At 41.3% G+C, this 20,224-nt stretch overlaps 1 protein-coding gene across 5 annotated transcripts in view; it reads right to left on the minus strand.

The window, feature by feature from the left end:
- Window positions 1-1,986: 1,986 nt before the first annotated feature.
- ASB4 (ankyrin repeat and SOCS box containing 4) overlaps window positions 1,987-20,224 on the minus strand; it is a 51,870-nt gene continuing 33,632 nt past the window's right edge. Inside the window, exons 1-5 of one of the 5 annotated variants that reach the window (XM_063452436.1) lie at window positions 18,986-19,023; window positions 7,940-8,239; window positions 4,279-4,769; window positions 2,956-3,069; window positions 1,987-2,523 (exon numbers count right to left, since the gene is read on the minus strand). In XM_063452436.1, coding sequence (XP_063308506.1) covers window positions 2,335-2,523; window positions 2,956-3,069; window positions 4,279-4,769; window positions 7,940-8,239; window positions 18,986-19,016 — 1,125 coding nt within the window. In that variant the 5' untranslated portion in view covers window positions 19,017-19,023 and the 3' untranslated portion in view covers window positions 1,987-2,334. Of the gene's footprint in view, window positions 2,524-2,955; window positions 3,070-4,265; window positions 4,770-7,939; window positions 8,240-9,234; window positions 9,564-15,331; window positions 15,428-18,985; window positions 19,024-20,224 lie in introns of those variants that run through there. The other 4 variants (XM_063452437.1, XM_063452434.1, XR_010090782.1 and 1 more) reach the window with 4 other exon arrangements.

A 20,224-nucleotide genomic window follows, 5' to 3' on the forward strand; every position in this document is an offset into this window, starting at 1 on the left:
TTGTACTCTGCGTGTTGGATCCCTGACCCGATCCTGACACTTAGTCAATGAGAGCTTAATGTGCGCTGAGCTGCTGCCATGGCTGTCCTGTCTTATCATTTGCCTCCTTACTTCTAAGCATGGCTTTGAAATACCACACACTGTGGTGTAACTAACGGGGTGCACGTGGTGGCTGGTTGATCGGCAGGAGGGGATTGCGCAGCGATCACCCTCCTGCCAGTCACTATATGTAGGTGACTAAGCAGACCGGTCTGACAGGAAGTGTTCGCTGAGAGCAATGAGAACCTACTGTCAAAAGGTACAGGAGGGGATGGGGGGTGGGAGAGACACATGGAGGGGCTGGTGTGGAATGAGACACATAGAGGGGCTGTGGGTGGGGGAGGGATGAGACACATGGAGGGACTGTAGATGAGAATGAGACAAATGAAGGGGATGGGTGGATGGGAGAGAGACACACGCAGGGGCTGGGGGGGGGAAATAAGACACATGGGGGACCGGTGATTTTTAGATATGGCTCTGACCACTCAGATAATAAGCGGACAGTGAATTGCTGTCGATTGGAGTCATGTCAGCAGCTCAACTGACATTGATCTTTCATTGGTTTTGTTGCATACAGACACTGTACACTTTTAATCAGGAATAAAATTAAAGAAAAGTGAAGGTAAGGCCTGGGGGTGGAGTTATGCTACATAAAGGTAGAAGGTTATTTAAAACTTAAGTGCAAATTAATACTTTATTTGTTGCCTATTAAAATATATATTTACATAAAGTAAATAACTTTCAGAAACATTGTTCAATGCACATGTATTGTATATGTTTGCAGTGTTCTCTGTACAAAATCTACATTACGATACATTTACATCATCATAAAATTAATTTATATGGTTTTTCACAAAACTAGGCCAATCCTAAAAAGGATCTCACAAACAGCTTTGCAACTGATTAAGACGTTAAAAAGAACATACATTAAATTAAAATGTATAAATTACTTTTGAAATTGATATTTAAAATATGACGCAAAATCCTCATAATATCATGCTGCTACAAAGGCTGTGTTAACTCTTTTATGAGAACATATGCTTGCATTGCTGATGTGCATTCTTAAAATGAGCTATACTGTACATGAGCTAAAGAATAACAGTTTTGTACTACAAATAGATTCTCTATTTTACAAGCTCTGTTTCAGTTCATCATGTCGACAACCCTGTAAAGAAAAATAAGAAAAGCTACCACAACAAGAGGACATAGTCTTAAATCAGAGGGGCACAGGTTTAAAATAATATCAGGAAGTATTACTCTACTGAGAGGGTAGTGGATGCATGGAATAGCCTTCCAGCTGATGTGGTAGAGGTTAACACAGTAAAGGAGTTTAAGCATGCGTGGGATAGGCATAAGGCTATCCTAGACTTAAGATAAGGCCAGGCACTAATTCAAGGTATTTCAAAATACTAGGCAGATTAGATGGGCCGAATGGTTCTTATCTGCCGTCAAATTCTATGTTTCTATGTAAAGAGCATTCAAGTATTTGATGCCATGATGCCAACCAACAGTCCTGGGTTTGGCAGGACGGTTCTGGTTTCGGGTCTGTGTCCTGCCATCCTGGGTTTGTTCCCTGGATTCCCACATCCGGTGACACTAGGGAATTGCACAGTAACGGAGCATCATCAGACGCACTCACGCTGAGCAAACTTTACTCAGGGCATTCATTCCACGGGCAGAACTAGGTAACACTAGTAAGTCCAGTGACACTAGGGAATTACTCTTAGTATGGGCAGTGAAGGAGCATTAACAGACACACTCACGCTGACCAAGCTATAATCAGGGCATTCATTGCACAGGAAGAACCAGGGTTGAACCAGGCTTTTTTTCAGATATTGTTCTGGGGGGGTGGGGGGGGGGGAATAGAGCAATGACATTATGTGAAGGCACTCTCACTCTTGGACTTCATTTAAATAAAATGAGAGGCAAATTCCAGGATAGCATGTACTTCACACATATGGAGCATCAGATGGACTGTTCAGTGTGATGTCCAATCAGCCTAACATGCATTCATACCAGACTGATATGATCCTTTCAGGTGGGCATACCCCTTTGGGGGACATTGGGTTTCACCTGTGCTAAACCACTGGCAATCCCTTAAAGGGCCCACCGATCCCGTTGCTGGCTTTATTACTCACCGTGGTGGAAGGTATGGAATGCACACTTATCACAGAATATAGAGAAAGAATCAGATGAGTAGGGACACACAGTTGAATGTATGTGAACTAGAGCACATATGATGCACTTTGTCAAACCTCATGCTGAAGATAAAAATAGATATACAGTGCGGCAAGGTCAGTAGAATCGTCCTTGTGGGTCTAGAAGGAGATATTTCTTTAATGTCGCTGGAAGTGGAAGCTGCGGAATGACTTGGTGACAATCCGTTCGCAATATTGCTCGGATTGCACATCGGGTCAAATGCAGGAGTGACCTAGGAGAGCTACTGCACACTTCAAAAAGACCTTCATAGAATTTCTGGTGCCTCTGTAACAAACAGGAAGGTGTAGACATGTTTCAGAAAGCTTATTGTATTGTAGTGATATTACACAATCATACCTCTCAAGTTTCCCTTTTTTGGAGGAACAGTCCCTATTATGGACCCAAATCCATCTGCCCCTCTTTTCAATGAGCTCCATATTGTTGGTGTACCTGAGTGTATAACAGAGCTCCACAACCATAATGCTTACAGTAATGTGTCTAAAGGAATACTGCAGGCACTGTAACTGCTGTTTAAAGGAACATAAACCATTTTAGAACAGGTTGACCTCTAAGCTAGGGTCCACCAGGCACTGCTCTCATTTCTGAACAGCTAGGAGACAACTGGGTACTCTTGACACTCATGCCTTCCTAAGTTACTTTTTGCAGAAATTATTTTTTTAATAGAAAGTATTTCTCATGTATTACCAGATTAATTACCTCAAATACATCATCTGGAATAGCTTTCCTCCATTTTGACGTTGCTGTGATGTGTTCATAAGCATTGGCCATAACTTCCACCGCTTTTGGGTAGCCGCAGCACTCTTGTATGACCTGCAGGTATAGTGACCGTTATATGGCAGTCCGTTATCATTTATGCACATGAGATTTATAAATATATATTTTGGTAAACGTCAAAGTAAAATTTTCTATTGTATCTCATATCTCCATGGCTACTATTGTTAGTTTATTCTCCATATTATACTGAACAGGTGTTCAATAAGTTGCACAGTAGATCTGTGCCATCACAATATGGACTTGTTAATTATGGCCTGGGCATCACAATGGCTTAGTGTCCAAGGGAAACGATAGTAGGATCTGTTTTAGTAGACAGCTGTTGAAGTTTAAAGGGACAGTTTAGGCACCATAACCTTAATCTAAATAAAGTTGTTACGGTGCCAAGAGGACTTCGGGAGTACTCTAACCTTACGGGTTTAAACCATTCTCAAACAGTTTAACCCCAAAGTTTGCCACCAGCGCACAGGCAGCATTTCTCTTCTGAATCTCAGTTTAAGGAAGTGCGACTGGGCAAGGGCACCGCTGATTGGCTGAGAGCGATCAGCTGACGCTTTTAGCCAAGAAGTGACTCCCCATTCATAAAAGTGGCTTGAAAAAAAACATGCCTTTTTCAAGCCAGTTTTATGAACGGGTAGTCACTGATTGGCTGAGAGTGTCAGTTGACAGCCCTCAGCCAATCAGCGGTGCACCTGCCCGGCGGCACTCCGCACTTCCTGAAGCTTCCAGAAACTGGATGCCTCCTGTGGGACCTGAGATTGGCGCTGGAGGCAAACCTCAGGGTTAAAATCAATGGAGAACGGTTTAACCATCTACAGTAGAGTGCGCCTGGGGGCCCTCCTGGCACCATAACAACTTCACTTAGATGACGAAGTTTTGGACTCGGCTCCCTTACTTGCTGTACATTGCCTGAATGTACACAACCTCTGACCCAATACAATCTGTGCAATATCCTAAACATATAGATACATGTATCTGGGGAAACAACAACTACATTAAAGAGGTTACCCTATTAGAAAACAATACATTGCACCGAACTGTCTTTTTTGACCTGGAAGCACTCTAATCATATAAGATTTGCTACCTCCAGTTTTCTCTCACTAGTTATTTCCCCATATTACCCCAGTTGTGTCTCTAGCTCCCCAAATTATCCCTTCCTAGCAAAGAGTAGAGTGCAATATCTTCTGATTCGAATTACTGATTACAAATGTATGATCCCAGCATGTAAATATCACCTTTCCTTTTCACCTTGTGAAACTGCGGGGGATAAATTCTCGCTGCTCCGTGATTTAATAGTAACTGATAGCAGATCTCTGGTTGTGCAGCTGCCCGGACAGAAGTTACTTTTAAGACGTATTGCTGCGGTGCACATCCGTTAACATCCATGACATTGGCCTTAGCACCGGCTTCCAGCATCATATGCATAAGCACATGGTCACAATTCCAAGCTGCTTTATGGAGTGGAGCTTTATAATCTTCATCCCGAGAATTGACATCAGCACCATAATCCAGTAACATCCTACAGATCACGTGGTGCCGGGTGCTGTATTTCTGTTCCTTTATATTAAGTGTCCAGTAAGCAGCAGTTGCCAAAGGTGTTTCCAGACTTGCATTAACACTGTCCACGTATGCACCCTGATTGACATAAAATGCCACGAGCTCAGGGACTCCGATACGGCAAGCAGTATGCAAAGGCGATTCTTCCATTTGATTGTTGGTTGGCAAGTTTATATTTGCGCCTCAAAAAAGAAATAAATTATAATTAGACAAAATAACGGACACCTCGTATGGTTATAAAATCTTGTCTATATTATTGTTAAAGGAACACTCAAAAAACTTTAACTACTACATTGTGCTGTTGTGGTTATGGTACCAGAAGTGCCCTGCTGCATCACCAAGAGGTAAGTAGTCAAACCATTTTATCGTGATTTGAGTTCTTTCCTACGATCCACCAGGGCCAGCTCCCCGCCTCCTCACAGGCGCAAGCTCTCTTTACCGAACTAAGCGCTGTGATGCATGGCCTAGCTCATTGGCTGAGAGTGATCAGCTGATGTTCTAAGCCAAAGAGCCTGCCCTTGGATAAGTAAAGATGACCGAAGCATCTAGTAGAAGCTGTCAGGATCGGGACAGGGATCCAACACGCAGAGTACAAAGAGAGGAAAGGTACGTATACCGGGCCTTAGAATGGCCGGACTAACGTACCGAGAGTAATAGAGAATAGTCAGAGACAAGCCGAGGTCGAGGGAACGAGAAGACAGATAAGCGAGAGACAAGCCGGGTCAAGGGATAACAGAGAAGCAGGGTAGTACAACAAGCCGAGTCAAAACCAAATAGAGCAAACTAGAATACCAGAGCACTGAGTGACTAGACAAGCTAGAACCACGACAGGGCAATGAGCTGAAGGGAGAAGTAAGCTTAAATACCCTGGCTCTGGATGGTAATCACGCCTCTGACAAGTACCGATTGGATATCGGACACTTGAGTGACAGGTCGCTCGTGATAGCGTCATGACGTCACGTATTGAGCGTCCCGCTAGAAAAGGACGTGGATTCCTCGCGGCCGGTGTTTAAGTGACTGGATGAACCGCGAGGAACGAAGGAAACAGCTCGCCTGGACGGGCAAACCACCAAGTCTCTACCTCCCTTAGAGGTAGAGGCCTCAGGTACCCTGACAGAAGCTTCCAACTCTCACGTACCACTACGAGGAGGCAGGGAGTGGTGTCTAGCGGACTCTAGGTAAGAAGTGAAACCATTAGTAGTTTGATGACTTCCACTGGGGATGCACCAGGGCAATCCTGGTATCGTAACCATTCCAATGTACTGTAGTGGTTATGGTGCTATAGTGTTCATTTAATACTTTGCAAAATTAATAAACTTTATCAATATCCCAATTTTTCAATATGGACTATGTGCATCCAGTACGTTACTGCTCGTGCTCGTCTAATGGTGCTTCCGTTTAGAAATGTATTACATTTGATGCTATGTAATGAGATGTACTTATTAAATTAAAGGTTTAATACGCTAATTGAAAAATACTTATATACATTTAGTTTTAAATCTATGTTTTCCTGTTTTTAGATAACAAGGTCCCTCATTTCGAATTAAAAATCTATTAAGCTTACCTTTATTCTGGGGCAGGAGAGTCTTCTCTCTGCCGATCTCCTCCCCTAATTCTGAGAAGTTATCAGTACTGATGACTTGTATCCAATGAGTTGTTTCTCACAGAGAAACTTTGGGATACACCGTGCAGTCTCCATGAGAGAATCCATTGCTTGTCTATGAGAAACATTCACTTGTGAGACAGAACATCCCCCTAGCTGTCTGACAAGCAGATAGGCTTTGAATTTGCTCCGTTGGGGATGTTTGTTCAGGTTCCCGGCTTTCCGCTCCCGGCGGTGGCCGCAGCCGGTGTGTTCTTTGAGGTATTGGGCCTCTGAAGCATGGCCCTGATGTCTCTGTTGGGCTTTTGTTTCCAGTGTTTCATGGCTGGGGTGTCGGGCAGCAGAGAGAACCAGGATGGCTCTGGCGTGCTCTGGTTATGTGCCCCTATGAGGCTGCCGAGGAGTGTCCCTAGGACTCAAGGCGTCGGAGGGTGGTAGGCCCCAGCTTTGCGCCGCTGTTTGTGTTGTCTCGGGGTGTACTGAAAGGGCATTGATCATTGCGGGAAGGTGCACTGATTTCAGTTGCTGTGGTTGCAGGGCTGGATCGAGTGCTGGACGGGAGATATTTGGAGATTTTCGGTAGGCCCATGAGGAGCTCATAGAAATGGCGTCTGCTCAGGATCGTGCTTAGTTCCCCCAAACCCCCTCCCCTCCCCTCCCGAGAGTTGTTTTTTATTGTTAAAGGACCACTCTAGGCACCCAGACCACTTCAGCTTAATGAGGTGGTCTGGGTGCCAGGTCCTTCTAGGGTTATCCCATTTTTTCATAAACATAGCAGTTTCAGAGAAACTGCTATGTTTATGAATGGGTTAAGCCTTCCCCCTATGTCCTCTAGTGGCTGTCTCACTGACAGCCGCTAGAGGCGCTTGCGTGATTCTCACTGTGAAAATCACAGTGAGAGCACGCAAGCGTCCATAGGAAAGCATTATGAATGCTTTCCTATGTGACCGGCTGAATGCGCGCGCAGCTCTTGCCGCGCGTGCGCATTCAGCCGACGGGGAGGATCGGAGGAGGAGAGCAGGAGGAGATCTCTCCGCCCAGCGCTGGAAAAAGGTAAGATTTCACCCCTTTCCCCTTTCCAGAGCCGGGCGGGAGGGGGTCCCTGAGGGTGGGGGCACCCTCAGGGCACTCTAGTGCCAGGAAAACGAGTATGATTTCCTGGCACTAGAGTGGTCCTTTAAATGGACACTGTAGGCACATTTTGTCTTTCAATATAGAGCCGAATTTTTAAACTGAACCAAAATATGTTTTGACCTCAATTCTCACGATTCAAAAAATATTTAAAATTCAGCTGAGTGCATCAGGAAGACCTGAAAATATTTGCTGTGCACAAATCTAAAGTCAGGATTGGTAAATGCATACTAGTCCATGTGTGCAGTTTTCGGTGAGATAAGCACTGCTTCCTTCCAAAGAGGTCTAAAGATGGCTTTCCAATCGAGCAAGTAAAAGTTTTAGAAACACTGAAAAGCAGTATTTATTTACATATATGGATGCATTGCTAAAGAATAGAGAGAGAGCCTGTAGTACATGCAAGCTTTATCTATATATAATGACACAGTTTGCCTTTAATATTTAGCAAAACGTCTTGACACAATTTAAATTTGTGGTTGGAACTTGCAATAGTTGCTAAATCAGGCCAAAAAAGACAAGTAAGAAGAAAAAAAAACAGAGCTACACACTGTTTAGTGAGTGGATCAGTACCATAAATACTGTCTTCAAAACATCAAATATGTGTTTGTTGTATCTTACCACTCCATACCAGCTCCTTGGCACAATCGATGGATTCTCTAGTCGTACAGTAATGTAATGGCGCCAGTCCGCTCACTGAGAAACTGTTAAGCTTTGCTTTATGGCCAGCAAGAATCTTGATACAATCTATATTGCCAACTTCACATGCCACATGTAAGGGCGTCTTCCCATTGGGTTGACTGTTGATGGAGGCGTGGTGCTGCAGCAATACTAATATACTCTCCAGGTATCCCATCATAACGGCAATGTGCAACCCAGTTGCCCATGATGATGTCAGTTTATAACTGGGCAACCAATAACCTGGAAAATAAATGCTTATTAGAGATAGTTACAGGAGCTATTTTTGCTACACTGAATGCTTTGATACTATATAGTTTAGTATTGTATAAAGCAAGGTTACTGCTCAGTGGAATGTTGTAATGCTTTGTTATTGCCACCTGTAAAGGTATAATGTAATTCCACCTGATGCAATGATATAATGCTCTGTTACTGCCCAGTGTAATTATATAATGCTCTGTTACTGCCCAGTGTAATGATATAATACTCTGTTACGGCCCGGTGTAATTATAAAATACTCTATTACTGCACAGTGTAATGATATAATACTCTGTTACGGCCCGGTGTAATTATATAATACTCTGTTACTGCCCAGTGTGATTATATAATACTTTGCTACTGCCCGGTGTAATGATATAATACTGTTACTGCCCAGTGTAATGATATAATACTCTGTTACGGCCCACTGTAATGATATAATACTCTGTTACGGCCCGGTGTAATTATATAATACTCTGTTACTGCCCAGTGTGATGACATAATGCTATGTTACTGCCCAGTGTAGTAATATTACTGCCCAGTGTAATGATGTAGCTCAGTTGCTGCCCTGTAGCTATGGAAAGCCTGTGACAAAGGCTCTTAGGAGCCAAAACATTGCAGGTGTTATACCAAGTCTCAATAATAACAGCAACACTACTCCCAGTAATGTGTCTTTAAACTACAATAAGTGTGTTTAAAAATCAGTCTGGGTAAATAAGATAAATTGTTCTTGCTCTCACTTCATTTTAGTTCCATAAATTGTTATTAGTACGGTCACCAAAAATTCCTCAGAACAGTCTCGCCTCTGGTCACAACACCACTCACACCCCTCAAATTAAAGTGTCTCTCTTTGTGCATCAAAAATGTTAGGAGGTGTGCACGTATGATATGTGGGTCTGAGAGATCAATTAAAGCCTTCATAGGAAGTTTTCTTAAATATCTGGGCAGGATCAAATTTGAAGTTACATGTTTGATCATACCTGGTTTGTAGGATGCCAGAACTAAATTCTCATCTTCAACTTCAAATACGGTATCCACATCTATTTTGCCTTGTTCTAAGATGTTTTCCAATGTTACAAAGTCATTCGATTTTAAAGCCTGAAGGAACCTTTGCTTTAGTGTATGGTTAGACACAGAGCGACAGCTCACGTCCTTGTCCATCTCTTCTCATGTCCCGTACAAGCAACAACAAATTCTTAAAGCACATGTCTGCTAACCTATCGCATTAACTCTGCAATGCCAAAGACACGGGCAGGTCTGCGTAACTTTATAACTGAGCTGGGAAGACCATGGCTATTTATACACAGAAAGTACTAATTATAGGAACGGCACTATCTTGTCAATCAATCGAGAAAAGTGTTAAAAAGAATATGACTTGGGATCTTTTATTATGAAACAATCATAAAATAACCTTTCAAAGGAAGGTAGTCTAGGAGAATCCACAGACCTGATAGGGTTATTCCTTAAGGAGTAAATTGTTAGTAATTCAAAATAAACTAAAAATTAATTTAGATATTATTATTATTTATATAGCGCCAACAGATTCCGCAGCGCTGTACAATGGGTTATAAGGCTAAAAAAGCTGAAGTTGAAAAATTCTCCAAGACAGATACTGTATGTTTTCATTTCTGCCATTTCAGACTAAAATATAAAAAATAAAAAAAATTGGGATTCACTTTGAATCCCCAAAAGTTCATTCTTTTGTAAATAACTCTGGAAGAATCAATATAATGTAATGATACAATGTAATTAAAAGATAGTATCCATGACATATTAAATTACACTTTTTTATTTTCATTATTTTCCAGGGATATGGGAAAGACATTGGTCATTGGTACATAGGAAAAAAGTGCTAAAAATGATTATTTCTCAGATTGTTTCCCACTACCTAGTTCTGAGTATGTATCAAAAGATATGCATGCAAACAGTGTAGTACCATCAGCATATAGACAATGTCAATGGCAAGGAGAAACGATTCTGTTTCACGTTATCAGAATTTATAAGAATGTAACAACTCCATTTACCCCTTCAAAACTATAGCGAATTCTAAAACTTTCAAAATTCTTTTGTACCAATATTATTGTGGTGAGCGCAAACAAAACAAAACTTCCCACAGTGCAAATACAAAAATTACCATTTATGCATCATCTTCATATCTCAAGCTAGACTTTGGGAAGACCTTTCTGGGCAAAGAAAAATCATATTTTCTTTTTTTTTATGCAATTGCACAAATATATATATATATATATTGAGAGAGAGAGAGAGAGAGAGAGAGAGAGAGAGAGATGCATCATTCTAATGCCTATCTCTATACCGAGAGGGATTGTGTCCTCTTTTACAGCTTTCTATGATAGAGTTGACCTTGGTAAACTTAATCTTAGTTTGCTGAAGTAGTTTTGGTGTATTGATTGTCACTGCTCAATTCTCTGCGATTTAAGATTTAACCCATTTTGTTTATGCTGCCCTAGGCACAGGTCCCCTGGCTGAGACTCACATAGCCACCCAACATACATCCTGAAAATGAGCTCACATTTTTTATCTTCCCTTATTGTAACACAAGTGTATTTATTTGGTGGCACACAAAAGACAATCAATTTTGCAGGTTTTTCCATGTGCTTGTTACAAAAATAATGATCTACTTTCTATTTCAGTACACTCACATGAGAGAGATGTGAGATAAAGTTCACCGTTTAATTGTTGTTTTAATTAAAGGTTAATAAAAAGACACAGATGGGCGTGTGAAGAGGTGTGTAAAACTTTAAATTCAAGGTGACAGCCCACTGAAAATTGGAAACGTATTTACCTTATACGTGTATTTGTATGTGTTCATATATTGTGGAGCTTTCTGTTAATGCATGTTTGACTGGGTAACATATTTGTGGATGCATGTATTTATATTCATATAGTGTCAGTGTGAATGTATATGGGAATGTGCAGTGCCAATATGTGGGAATGCTGGGATGTTTTGTGCATTGGGAGGTTTGTGAACGCATATGTAATGGAGTATATTTTCACGCATGTCTTAATGTAGGGGTGTATTTATGTGGGTAGTGACAGTGTGTGTGTATGCAGCTTACATATAAATAGAGGCTGTGAGGTCGCACCGCCTGGGCGCAGCATGAGGAGAGGGGCTGACAGGAAGGAAGCGCTCAGCGCTCCCTCCTGTCACTCCCTCACTGTAGCGTGGCCCGGCCGAGCCCTGTATGGTCCGCGGGTACAGGGAGCATCTGTCTCCTGTACCCGACCGGACTAACAGGAAGTGCACACTTGTGTCACTATACCCTACTCCTTCTAGCATATAAGCTCATTGAGCAGGGCGCTCAATCCCTCTGTTCCTGTGTGTCCAACTCGTCCGGTTACAAATATGTGTCTGTTAGTCCACCCATTGTACAGCGCTGTGGAACCTGTTGGTGCTTTATAAATATTAATAATACTAAAATAATTGTCCTAAATACAAGTACATTGCACAATTGTCTGTTTAAGACAAGAACTGGCTACATATAAATCATTCTCAAGGCACTTAGAATGTTGTTGTCTGCTTGATTCCTGATACTTGACTGGGGTCAGAAGGCAAAGTCATTTGTCAGATGTTTGCAACTCGATAGTAAGGCTGAGTGCTGAGTCACACATAGGTACCGCAGTAAAAAAAAAAGTAGCTGTTCTTCAGATGTCAATGCAGATATCAGAATTTCAGTCATATTATTATTATTATTTATATAGCGCCAGGAAATTCTGTGGCGCTGTACAATGGGTCATAAAGGTAAATGCCTTTTTTTCTTTAAATGCAGATATCAGAATTTTAGTCATAAAGGTAAAAGCATTTTTTTCTTTCAATGCATTTCAATAAAACACTTAATGCGCCACCAAAGTGAAAATGTCTGCTGTTGTTATTTTTGTTTAGTTTTTTGCTGCATAATGACATTTATGAATAAATATTAGTAATAATTAGCAAAAAAATGTGTATGAATTATGTTATTACTGTACTATTATTATTTTTTCATTAATATCTCCTATGGGGATGAGGAAGATACTGGGCAACACCAAACCTACTAGCTCTGTTTATTAAACGTTATACCTCAGTCCAGTTTTAGAGAAAATGAGTTCCAATACCTCCGATCCTTCTGGTAAACACAGATCACACAATTTTATTTCATTTTTATTTAGTCAACACTTGCCCAATAGAAATATACAAAAGAAGGAAACAGCGCTAAATTAGACCAATCCTATAAATAGGTAAAGTAGGAGGCAGCAACCTAAAATAGGGTTCCCTCTAAGCCATGCGAACAAAGGTAATATACAAGACAAGACAGAAGAAGGTTGCGCCAAAGCTGACTAAAGTGCAGCTAGAGAATGAACAAAGTCCAAAGTGTAGGTGGTGCCAAAACAAAGTCTTTAGTAGGGCCTGGTGGGGCACCGACGGCCTATGTGGAGAGGTATTCTCTCTAAGGGTCACGTGAAGATGGCTTTTCAGGATCCGTATGTAAAGAAACAAATAATGGTGCAAATACGTGATAAGAGGGTTGATATGCAGGAAGAAGAGATCTATGTTAATCCTACTCACGTGTGGAAGAGCTGAACTAGCTCTAGTGTGGATGGCATACAGCAGTCCAATCCCCGCTTATAGGATACGTAGAGAAGTATTGGTCTTTTACTCCGTATGTGGAAGAGAAAGACAGATGATAGGGCAGTACATCTGGTAAAGATGGTGTATATAACAACAGAGTCTAATACAGTCTTACTCACGTTTAGTAGAGCTTAAGCCAGCTCTAGTGTGAATAGCTGCACTTTAGTCAGCTTTGGCGCAACCTTCTTCGGTCTTGTCTTGTATATAACACTTGCCCAATGTTTGCTTGCTCAGTTAGTTCCCTAAGTTGTTATACTTATTGCGCTAACTCATATTTTTTATTGTTTTCTGAGAATTTTTAGAGAATCAGAGGAAAGCAGCAAAATCAATTAAATAATATATCACAAAAAAGTTCATTATAGCCAATATAATTTATAGAGTAAGCGCCCCAGATTAATAACAAATAGTTTCCTAATTTATTTGTACAATGCTGGAGTCATTCTGAAATTGTTTGCGGATTATTTTCAGGTGATTTTTTAAACTAGTCAAATCCATGGCTCATTCGAATTTATTTCAGATCAATTCCGAAGAGATTTAATGCAAAGTTTATACAGATCAGCTCTGGGGCAGATTTACCAGTTTGCAGTAGACTGAATCCAAAACTGTGCCGCCAATGACACCTTGAATTATGTTGCTGCTGTACAATTTGAGCTTCTGAATGATCAGCGGAGAGTTCCAAAGTGTAGAAATCAATTTTGTGTGATCATGAATATCAGTAGTACTTTGTTCTATAAAGCTGATATAGTATTTGCATTCATAAAATGCAGTATATATTATTACTACAAAGCTCAAACTGAACCATATAATGGAAATGTTCTATACATTTATATCTAGTATTAGAAAAAAACCTTGAATTAATAACTTCCATTCTTCTATTTTTTGAACAAAGGAAGGTCTATAAAAACGCTCTCAGGATTCTCCATTACACTGGTATTTCCAGTCTTAAGCATGTTTGTTGAGCATTTTGTATTTACTTAGCATAAACACATACCAACTGCAAAGCACTGAGCTGCACCCACAGTGAACAGGAAACACATAGCATAATAAACTCCTCTAAATTAGATTCCATTTCATTAGGGAAATTAATTATACTGTAAAGGAATCTCACAAGTATTTATCTTTTCAAACACGAAACCTAAACCACCGAGAAAATTGAGAAGGCAATGGACTGACATTGTAGATGTACAGCACTGGACAAACTAACCATGGCAGGACACGGGCTATTCTGGTGCAATGTCCTAAAAGTTTCAGATACATTCTGTTGGTTTCCATGACAACTTCTCCTTATGTACCATTTTGCCCTTTAAAAGCATAAGTTTTTGCACTGATAAATACCCATTTGTACAGTTGAAGTCCTTTTTTTTTGTACTGGCATGACTCAATCAAAAGGTAGGAGATAAAGTATGGTTTACGTAGCACAGGTATGTAAAATATTATGCCTGTGGATTAATGTTATATAATCATATACCACTCTGGTGTGAGGGTGGTATGACGGAGGTATACCATAGCTCTGTGTTTTGCGCTCTGTTAAACAAGAAAGTATAGTAATGTTTTTGGCTTGTATTGCTATTATTGTCATCATTCTTATTATTTTATTTATAAAGAGACAATATGCTCATAACCAGTTGCTAATATACTCAGAAGCGAGATCCATGGGCCGTAGGAAAAACAAGTCTCTCTATACATCCAGGTATACGTTTAAGAGCATTGGCTTAGCTAAGAGCTGTAACATGGTTATTCATTTATGTGAGAATTCAAAGTGACTTAAAAATGAATTTCAAATTTAAGGCCAGAGTAGCTGAACGGAAAGCAGAGGTAACTTAGCAAAATTTACCAGTTCGACTATTTTGACCTTAAAGGGACACTATAATCACCTGAACAACTACATCTTAATGTAGTTGTTCTGGTGTATATAGTATGTTCCTGCAGGCTTTTTAATGTAAACGCTTTCTTTTCAAAGAAAAGCCAGTGTTTACATTACTGCCTAGGAACACCTCTAGTGGGAGTCACGCAGACGGCACAATGCAGAGCTGGCTCATTGACTTAGAACTCTGAGTATTCTCAGCCAATGAGCTAAGCCCTGCACCGCTGCGTTAAGCACGGTGCTGTAGCTTCCAGGTCACAGAAGGAGGTGACCATTGCCTGATGGACCATTGGTATATTGTAAAATTTTTCTCCATTGGATTGACAAGGCAAATATTATGGCGCTTGGACTGTTCCTTTAATAGAGTGTGAGTATGACACTCTTACTATACAATGCCATGAGTGATCTCTATCCTATGAGCAAAATACAGACTTCAGCAGTCAGGTGTGTTATATTAAATTAAACACCAGTTCTATGTTTATGGCAGGTAATACATTCATCCGTGTCATTTATTATGTGTGTCAGTACACACCATTGATAGTATATTTATTGGATATCACTCCTCTTATACAAATAAATGTATTGCTACCTTTGTTGGCACATGCATTGGTTATTGCTGATTATTACACACTGCTAGTCTCAGAGTTGTTTCACAAAAGATTGACTTTAGGGGAGTAGTCTGATTGTCAAGGAAAATGGCTGAACGGTTTGCTCTCCTTGATCCCTTGACTTCATATGAGAACAATCTATCAATCAATCAAACCACAAAACATGAATTAGAACTGCAGGTTTTTCATGTATACATTGGAATTATATGTACGAGACAGTGATTTTTGGTTTAAGAAAAAAAATCAGTCTGGAGTGGTCTTATAAATTGCAGAATCTACGAAAGTGTTAGATTTGATACTCTGTCAATGGTCAATGTAGGGTTGTAACAGGAACATAGTATACTGGTCTCAGACTTGAGAACCAGAACTGAACTTGCTACAGCATTTGTTCCTTCTCTCTTTCATACCAGCCCAACAGCATACAATTTAATACACCCCCTGCCTCCCCCCCCACAATGTAATACACTGCCCACCTCCTCCCAATTTAATATACTGCCCCTTCCTCCCAGTTTAATACACTGCCCCCCCCTCCCCCCCACAATTGAATACACTGCCTCCTCCTCCCTATTCAGTACACTGTCCCCCTCCCCCAATTTAATACACTGCCCCTCCTACTCCCAATTTAATACACTGCCCTCCCCTTTCCTCCTCCCAATTTAGTACAATGGAGCCGTAAAACCTGGCTCCTCTGATAGCGCTTGAAGTGTTATGATCCTCACTCAAGGATACAAGTGTAAATATAAATTCTTCTGTCCGTGTATATGTGGAGATAAACAAACAGAACCACAATAGTGTACACCATAAAAAGGAGTGTAAAAAGAAATAAGTTAAACGTACTCATATGCAAAAGAGCAAGTTCTGGTTTGCTCAATCCAACGCGCTTGGGTGGTATGATCCCCACCAGGGATATAGCTCCAAACAATCCAACAGCAGCAAAGTTAGGTCCAACTAAAAAAGTACTTTTATATTAGAAAATAATAAAAATAATACAACATATAATAAAATAGTGACAAAAAAGTTATAAACAATACACTTAACGCGTTTCTCCTTGGATAGGCTTTATCAAAAAGTGCTTTTAAAATACACTTTTGTCAAGGATTACTGAAGTGCTGCACCTACCCCTCTGTTTTTTTTTTTGTTTTTGTTTTTTAATTCTTTATTTTTCTTGTGCATTAGATTACAGATCAGAGTAGTCTGTAGCGCCACGACAGCGGTTACAGGCATTTCCACGGCATACATGGTCACGGCAAAGATAAACTGCACTTTTTTTTTGTAGATAAATAAAACACGCTAGGAACATTGTTAAGGTTATAAACATAGTAAATACATGCTTGCTTTGCACGGCTATTGTGTTGGGTCACGAGTGGGTCGACAAGCTGAAAATAGTAAACATACTATGATTTCACCGTTTTCAGTGGTGATTAGGGACAAGCAAACATTGCCTGGCTAGTGAAGATTTACACATTAGACATATTAGCATAATTGCACACATTTTTGCTAAGTGATCAAGAGTTACTCTTTTAAGGCAGGTCATAGCATGCAGCTTGGTTATGTTAGCCTGAAATCGCTTTACAATAATGAACTGCCTAATTTCCTAGCATTTATACAGATAGGCTTGGAACTATGAGGGTATGTATCAAGAGTGCATATATGTACCAGATAGTAACAAAAAGTTAACTGAAAACAGGTTGAACATATATGCATTAGGACTTAGGTGATATGCTCATTATATCTAGCTGCTTGCTGGCATTCCAGGTTATGTTAAGCTCTGCTAAGGCCCTGCATAACACGCTAAATTCAATGTGAGTGCAATTTGAGAAGGCATAGAAAAAGAAAACAGGTATTACTGGGCACTTAGCCTTGCAAGAGATTACAGTCCCGGGATGAATGAGGGTAATATGTGTCTTTAATATGTGTGTGGTCGCGTCATGGCCTCTGTGCGGCTGTCCCAGTAATGAGTCATCCTATGCCCTGAGGGCTCATGTTGGTCTTCCATTGCGTTGGATGGTGCTTCGTCCTCTGTGGACCGATGATGGTGAGGTGAGCGGTGCCTTTGCGGGGAGGCAGTCCCGTTGGCGGGCTTTGTGTGGACCCGTTTAGCTGTCTCAGTGGTCGGTGCGTTCGCGGTCTGTTGTTGAGCCGGTGTAGGTGAGCAGCTATTGCCGTTGATGTAGGGGTCTCGGTGCGCTGTTTTTCCCCACTAGCTCCGTAGGTTGCACCGGTCCTGGGTCCGCGCCGGATCTCTGCGCTTGGGTGAAGTGACTTTTGGCGCATGGCTGTGGGTGCCCCTGTAACTTTGGTTGTTTTTTGTTGGCTGCTCCTATTCTTGTTGTGGTGCCCGGTCCCTGCTTGCAGAGTGGTTAATTTTTTGTGTCTGCTCGGCTTGGGGAAGAAGTGCCTTGGGGTTGCTGTGTCCCGGTCCGGATCTGCCCGCGGCAGGCGCCGTGTTGTGTGGTCTGGTGGGGGTTCCTGCTCTGTGGGCCAAGTGAGGGCCTCCAGTTTCCCCCAGAAGGCGCTGAATATGCGGTTTAGACGTTGCTCTGTAACCCGCCATGCTGTGCTTAGGGTTGCGTTGCGTGAGCCATCCGCCATTTTGAGAGCTATACTGGTTCTCTCTGGGCCCTGTGGGCTTGGTGCTTGGGTGTCTCTTGGTGTAGGGATCTTGTGGGGGTGACCCAGGATAACCCCCGCCGGGCCAGAGGGGGGGGGAACGTGGGTTCCGATGTGGGGTTGCATCTGTATTCGGCGGCGGGAGAGCGGCCATCTCCCCCATGCCCGCCATGCTGGTAGGCCTCTCTGGGGTTATCGGTACGTACCAGAGCTGATGTCGGTTATCGGGTGTCGTTTTGTGCGCCCCGGTCCTCCCTTTCGCCGGGAGGCCTTTTGTGTGTGATTTGATGCCTTGTTTTTGTTTTCCTCCGTTTTGTCGCCCCAGTTTGCAGGAGCTGTTGAGGTAAGCGTCCTCTCGGCTCAGCGGTCAGGCCACACCGCCCCCTCTGTTTTAACTAATACAACCATGCAGAGAAAACTATTAAAAAAAATAGTAAATTAAGTTCTGCTCGGGTGCTAGTGTTACAGCAAACCTTGCTTCCTGAGCAGAAAAACGGCTGCAACATCAAGGAAGCCCAGCAGAGGAAATAGATGTGTTGAGCGATTGCTGAAGAGCAGCTCACCCAGTGCTCTGACCCCAGGCAGGCGCAGCCCACCAGGAAACGTTTAGGTGGGTGCCCCCGATATGTCAGCTTCCCTGGAAAATGCCTTATTTACCTAAAGGTAGCGCCAGCCCTGCTGACCTCCCTCCCCTTGATACAATCAAGGAAGATTGGGCTGAAGGGAAAACATGGATTCACTGATGGAATGGTTACATTTTAGCTTTTTTGGTGGGTAGTGTTTTTTTTTTTTTGGGGGGGGGGATCAGATTTTTCATTTGAGTAACCCTTTAATCATAAAGTGAAGGGTGACACAGGTTATTGCAGGTCAGTGCATACATAGGTGTAGTAAACAGAATGGAATTGTCTAAAATAATTTTGTGGTGGGATGATAAGCCCCCCTGCATGATGGTCTGTGATTAATAAATATTTTCACCAATGACTTGGTGTACACTGGAAGTTCAGGCCAGTTTCTTATGTCATTACCTCTGCAAGAAGAAAAGACATCGCCATCCATCTGTTTCTCTTCCATACTAACCACTCCGTGAACTTTGCGTATCATATAAAAATAATAATTAAAGTAAAGGAAACGTAACATATGCCAAAAGAAAAAAAAAACTGAAATATTGCTGCCAAATACAGAGCTCTTAAAACTATAAACATATGGTAAGTATGAATCAAAGAATCCACAGAGGATTTTATTTACTATCAATAAAATCCAGTTAACTGAAAGCAGACTTGGATACATATAGGTCAGAATAACAAGGTTGAGAATTTATAGAATATTCAGCTGAATTATTTTGAACTCGATATGACAAACCTGATTTTCAATTCATTGCTTTGTGAATCCACTAAAGGAATTAAAGAAACTCTCCAAGCACCATAATCGCTGCAGAAGGCTGTAGTAGTTATGGTGTCATGAATGCCCTGTCCCCGTGTAAGTATTCACAGCGCCTGCTAACACTTTGACAACTTACCTGGGATCCTCTAGGCATTGCTAGTTTCCAGGAATGTTCTGTTCTGTCTTCTAAACCCATGAATAGCCCTCTGGGATGTCAATGAAAAGCATAGGTAGAAACACGTTTCATGATACATAATAGAGGGGTGTGCAGCAAAGTCCTGTACCCCAGCACCATTTACCCTAGTGGCCTGGCAGAGCACTATACTTCTAATTTTGACTTGTATAATAGGCAGCTGCATCAAAGTACAACGATATTTTAATGTAATAATATTTTCATCATTTTGAAAGGAAATATTTTTTTGTTTTTTTTAAAAACAATTTTTTTTTAATGAAGTATATGTAAACCAGTGAGAGAAACTCACCACATATACCTTTAGTATATGGCGGGATTCTTCAGCCATATACATTTACCTTGGGTCAGACATTGTTTGAAAACTGACAGTAAAGTGAGATTCAAAGTGAATTTCAACTTTAAGAGCAGATTAGCTGAGCTGAAAGCAAACCTCCCAACATTTCAAATGGCCAAAGAGGGACACTTTCATTTTAGGTGTGTGAGTGATGGTGTGGACAGTGGAGCAGCTGTTGTGAGAAATTTTCAGTGACATAACCTTCTAGAAAAGAGGGATATTAGGATAAAAAATACTCCCTTCTAAATAAGAATATGTGGGAGGAGTATGACAGTATAGCTGATTTTACAGGATTATTCACTAAATGAATTTAAAGTAAATTTCAAATTTAAAAGGACACTATAGTCACCCAGACCA

Source organism: Pelobates fuscus, chromosome 4 (genome assembly GCF_036172605.1).
Source record: "Pelobates fuscus isolate aPelFus1 chromosome 4, aPelFus1.pri, whole genome shotgun sequence".
In the NCBI taxonomy this organism is placed as follows: Eukaryota; Metazoa; Chordata; class Amphibia; order Anura; family Pelobatidae; genus Pelobates; species Pelobates fuscus.